We start from the raw sequence: 6,068 nt of genomic DNA on the forward strand, positions 1-6,068 counted from the left end.
AATTACAATAGGCTTTTGCATTTATCTTCGAGCAAATTGCATCTCTTGGTCATCGAAGAAACAACCAACAGTGTCAACATCAAGCTCAGAAGCAGAATATAGAGCAATGGCATCAACAACTGCAGAACTAGTCTGAATCACCTTCCTGCTTAGAGACGTGGGAATCAAACTAAGCGAATCTCCTCAACTTTTCTGTGACAACAAAAGTGCTCTATACATGATAATATATCCAGTATTCTATGCTCGCACAAAGCATATCGAGATAGACTACCACTTTGTAAGAGAAAAAGTTGCCATAAGAGCACTAACAACTATATACATTTCATCAACTCATCAGATTGCAAACATCTTCACCAAACCCCTTTCTAAACTACCCTTTCGATATTTCAGAGACAAGCTCGGAGTACATTCCATCATGAGCTTGAAAAAGGGTGAAAAGATACCAACTTCAGCAATGTTCAATTCTCAGGAATCCTAAAAGGAAAGAATCAAGTCTTTGATATCAAACATAGTTCAATATGCTGCCATATCTTAAGGATTTCCTCAATCATGATTTCTCCCTTAATTTTCTCATAACCGTTAGAGACAACCAGCTAGATTTCCTTTCATAACCCATGATCTGCTCTTGACCATTGGAAACCAAATCCATGTAAATCAATATATTTATTCTTTTCCCTTTTATGATCTCTTGTGTATTGTATATATAATGGCATCCCTTATGTATCATAACTCACATATAAAAAAACATAAATATTAATCAAGTGTATTTCATTTTCAAATCTTATCTGGGCAACCATCTAGGTCTGGAATTACACTTTCACAAAGTGTTTGTCCCAAGATATTGCGGAACAAGAGCATATAGTTAAGGTACCTTATGCTTCAGCGGTTGGTAGCCTTATGTATGACACCTGGATATACATTCTTGAAATTTTTAATCCTGTTTAGATTCGAGAAGATCGACTTCAAAGGTCTATCTTTACTCTGGAAGGTGGCGTCATCGTTTGGAGGAATGTCAAGTAAATTTGCACTGTTGACTCAATAATAGAAGCCAAGTACGTGGTAGCTGATGATGCTTCAAAAGAAGAGTGGCTCCCCAAATTTCTGATGAATCTTGAGGTTGTTCCTGGTGATAGTCTACGGTCATCTAATGTGCCACTTTCAATGACGGTTTACGTAAAAAGTGTCATTAGAAGTCTTCAAAAGTTTTTCAAAAAAAAAAATAGCGAAAATCTAGTTTTTTGTTCAAAAAATAATTTCTCAAATATTCTGCGCAAGTGATAAAAACGTAAACAATATTTCACTAAACAACATATTGAACATTGTTAAAGAAAGATGTTACAAATCATCCTTCTCATACATACATAGGCAAGGTTTTTCAACAAAATAGAACAACAAAAAATACCTAAATTCAAAGAAAAGTCTAAATTTAAATAATAAAAAAAACCCAATTTCAAATAGAAGTACTTCAATTTCGATGCTTAAGACATGGTGGCGGATATGCTTACAGGTCACGACGGCCGGCGATGTATGGGCATGGTGGTTGTGAGGTTCATGTAGGTGACAGGTTGAGGACATGAGGGATGTATATTAAAAGGAGTGAGCAGTGTAGAAGAGAAGAAGAGATTAGGGAGAAAACTTTTAAATGTTGAAAGGAGAATTAGAAAGAGAGAGAGAGAGAGAGTTATAAGCCGGCGATGTATGGGCATGGTGGTTGTGAGGTTCATGTAGGTGACAGGTTGAGGACATGAGGGATGTATATTAAAGGGAGTGAGCAGTGTAGAAGAGAAGGAGAGATTAGGGAGAAAATTTTTAAATGTTGAAAGGAGAATTAGAAAGAGAGAGAGAGAGAGAGTTATAGTGAGACGAAGAGAGAGAGGGAATTTGATGGAGGAATGAGAGAAAAGGCTTAGATTTTGTATATTATAGAGAGGGGGGACTGAAGAGAGTGCTTAAAGTTATACAGTAAATAATAAAACTTAAAATATGTTTAGAAAAAGAATAAGGGAGAAAAGATTCACCTTTTTTTCCTAAAATTTTTGACATTAGACTATGGTTTAAAAAAAAAAAACCGTCGTCTAAAGTACTACATTATACATGGTTTTAGAACATTCATCTAATGTGCGCTTACAAATTTTCAAAATACGGAAGTCTCCATTCTATGTTTCTTGAGACATTTCACGTGAGACGACGGTTTTCTAGAAAACATCGTTAAATAGGCTAATCTACTATTTGTAGTAGTGAATAGCTAACAGAGGTTGCTAAGAGAATTGAGGAGAGTAGAAAAGCGACGACGATTATTGGTACTGTAAGGCTTTAACCATCTTGATTTGTTTTGCCAATAAGAACAACGTTTATATTGAAAATTACTTTTTATAGAAACATGAGATGGATCTTGTGATTTAAAGGAAAAAATATATCTCGTTGCGTTTTTTGCATTTTTTTTTTATATTAACCATTCTTTAAGACCAATAAACTCATGGAATATTTGGTCCATTAGTTGACACCCATTAGCTTATTAGATGCAAAATTGCAACAGATTTTAAAACTTAGGGTCCACCATTTGCTAATGTCTAGGGTCTAAATTGTGAAGCACCAATAAAATCAGGTTTCTTACACCTTTCTTTGATGCTACCATAAAACAGGCAGCACCCCCTTTCAAGACAAACAAAAAACTATGCGCACTTATAAACCATACTCGTGTGGTTTTAAGATCAGAATGTATATAAAATATCCATTCATAGCAAAACTTGTGCACAAGTGGAAAAGCCCTCAAAAACTTTTACTAGAAGCCATGCTTAAAAAGCACATTTCAAGTTTCTGAAAAGCAGTCGCGACATCTTCGCGAACTTGCTTCATAGAAATTATTCAATCTTACAAACACATAAAATCAAGAGTACATAACCAAACACACTTCAATACAAAGTTCTCAAAGGCGTCAAGGAGTGAGCAGCAACATTTATATCAAACGCGGAGATATCTAGGAAGTTCTTCACTCGGCTTTCCATGAAGATACTGGTGGAGTAGTTTCAGACTTCTTCCAAGTAACTAAGCTTTCATCATACCTCTCACCTTTTATAGCTGAAGCCAAAGATTGGAGCTCAGCTATTTCTTCTGGTGTTAGTTTAACAGACAGGGCTCCGATATTCTGGTTAAAATTCTCAATTTTGGTGGTTCCGGGGATGGGACAAACATCATCTCCTTGGTGGAGAACCCAGGCCAATGTCAGCTGAGAAGGAGTACATCCTTTTCTTGAGGCAATTTCATTCACTCGCTCAAATACCTTTCCATTATGATCGAGGTTTTCGGGTTGAAATCTGGGTAGAGTCTGCAATAAGCATGCATGTATTAGCATCGCAAAGGTGTTAGCAATGGCTTTAACAAAAATGTTATCATAATGTTTCATGGAAGATTTGAAAAACGCAAATGAACCTAATTTACGAGTGTATGCAAATCATCAGATCTCGGATCCTAGTATGCTAAACTGTCTCATTTCAGAATTACCTGGGTACTCTCTTAATGAAATTGGAGGTAACCAGAAAATAGTTATCCGAGTGTACGCAGGATGCATAATGAAATGAGTTATTAGGCCACAAAATAGTTATCCTAGTTTATGCAGGATGCATAATGTAAAGAGTTATTAGGCAGTACAAATTGTACAATACTAATTCAATAAGCAGTACTATTTGTGACACACAAGGCGCTAGACAATGTCACACACAAGTAAATAACTTTTTTTTGAAATAAGTGTAATATAATAGTTTTTTTTTTTTTTAATAGAGAGCTCAATGAGTCTATATGGGCTAAGCACTGCTCAAAAGAAATGGAATGTAAAATAGTTTAGGCATTCATCTATCATCTATGTACTTGTACACATAATCCGAAAATTAACCTTTCGGAAATCATCATCAGACAGATTTTCAACAATCTTAGGTCCAGATGACATGAATCCTCTTCCTAGAGGGCTGTATGCAACAATACCAATGCCCAATTCCCTGAAAATTAATAGTAGTATAATAATATTATTATTTATTATGATAATTAAAGGAAACATGATTACTTCTAATTAGAAATATGAACACATAATTCCCAATAATCAGCCTGACCTGCAGGTAGGAATAATGTCTTCCTCAACATCTCTTGCCCATAAAGACCACTCTAATTGCGTAGATGTTATTGGATGAACAGCGTGTGCTCTTCTTATTGTTGAAGCTGAGGCTTCTGATAATCCAATGTACTTTATTTTACCCTCTTCAACTAGTTTCTTCAGCTCACCAATCTTAACAAAAGGAAATAAAGAAAGTTTCAATATCAAAGTTGTCCATAATACACTACAAGAAAAAAGGGATTTTTGCAACGACAAAAAGTCGTCGCAAAAACCCTAATGTCGTCGTAAATAGTATTTTTTGCGACGACATGTCGTCGCAGATATGTCGCCGCAAAAAAATAGTCGCAAATACTTTATTTGCGACGACACAGTGTCGTCACAAATACATTTGCGACGATATTTTTCTTTTGCGACGACAGTCGTCGCAAATACGCCGTTGGTTAATTTGTCGTGATATAATATTTTTTGTGACGAGAATTTCAAAAAGTCGTCGCAAATAATTCAAATTTTTTTGCGACGACAAGTATAAAAATGTCGTCGCAAAAACTTAAATAATTTTTTTTTCAATTTTTAAAAAAATGGCAATTAATTAATTTTTAATAATTTTAATTAAACATTATTATGTTACATACTAAATATAATTTATTAAGATACATTAAAAATAAAATATAAATTAATATTAAAAACAATAAATCTAAATAAATTTATAAAATATATTATGAATACTACATGAAGTGCATATATAATGTTCAACAAAATATAAAAGTCTAAATAAAGTGAAAAATCATACAGAACATATAACAGAACTATTCCTCTAGGTTTGCAGCATCGCCAACAGCTGAATCATCGTCAAAACTGTCATCATCTGAAGGAGGCAGAGGAGCGTCTAGGTTAACTGGTTCTGGACGAGCAATCGTAGGTAATTGGATGTTGGGCTGCAATCTTCAGATTCGATGACTTCCTCTTCAATGTACTCCTCTAAAGTTTCATCGTCTTCATCATTAATAAAATCATCAACTATGGGAAACTTATCTTTCATAATTGCATCAACATCGGAGGTGACAACATTAGACGATCCATCATCTCGATTCAATACAAATGAGTCAATCTCTGGTAGTTCCACTACTAACTCAATATTTGTAGATTCTGTATCCTGGACTATCATCACGTCATCAATGTCAGTTTCTGAGATGTCCCAAATATGGCGATGTCTAAAGTGTTCTACAACCTTCCAGTTTAGACCGTTAAATAAATCATCTACGTAAAAAACTTGTTTTGCTTGCGATGCAAGTATGAAAGGTTCATTCTCGTACCACGTCTCTTTAACAAAAACACTTATTTTATTTTTGTAGTGTTGAATCATTTTCTTTTCCGGACGAGTGTCAAACCAAAGACATTTAAAAAGCATAACAGAATTGTCATTCAAGTACGACAGCTCATAAATGTCCTCCAAAACTCCATAAAACATTTGGTTATCAGGTCCGCGAACACAAACACCACTATTTTGAGTACTTCGATTTATATCCCGATTGCGTGTCAGAAACTTTACACCGTTGACCACACAACCAGGATAACTTCGACATGAGAAGCTTGAACCACTTGAAAGTGAAAGTATTTGGTCATTCGCTTCTGGCTCATTCTGCTTTCGAATATTGAACATCTGCAAGGAGACATGAATATTCTATAAAACGCCACTTTTTAATGACTTAACAATGTTAATGCAAATTAATTATAAACGAACCTTATTCTTAAACCATTTTGGAAACTCTTTCGATTGAATTTCATCCAATGGTATGATTCGACCGTCGGTATCAATCTCCTTCCTATGGTCACTGTTTAACAGAGAATGAAAGTAAATGACATAATTGTATGTGATGCGACACAATCTATGAACAATTAAGTGACAAAAGTGAAAGTAATACGTACTTAATGAACTGCTGAATTTCTGAACAGTTCTGTAGGA

General features: G+C 34.8%; 1 protein-coding gene across 1 annotated transcript in view; it reads right to left on the reverse strand.

Moving 5' to 3' along the window:
- Positions 1-2,889: 2,889 nt before the first annotated feature.
- LOC21399689 (probable aldo-keto reductase 2) overlaps positions 2,890-6,068 on the reverse strand; it is a 9,465-nt gene continuing 6,286 nt past the window's right edge. Inside the window, exons 3-5 of the mRNA XM_024170312.1 lie at positions 4,104-4,276; positions 3,890-3,992; positions 2,890-3,325 (exon numbers count right to left, since the gene is read on the reverse strand). Coding sequence (XP_024026080.1) covers positions 2,990-3,325; positions 3,890-3,992; positions 4,104-4,276 — 612 coding nt within the window. The 3' untranslated portion in view covers positions 2,890-2,989. The remainder of the gene's footprint in view (positions 3,326-3,889; positions 3,993-4,103; positions 4,277-6,068) is intronic.

This window comes from Morus notabilis, unplaced genomic scaffold, assembly GCF_000414095.1.
Source record: "Morus notabilis unplaced genomic scaffold, ASM41409v2 Scaffold397, whole genome shotgun sequence".
NCBI lineage: Eukaryota > Viridiplantae > Streptophyta > Magnoliopsida > Rosales > Moraceae > Morus > Morus notabilis.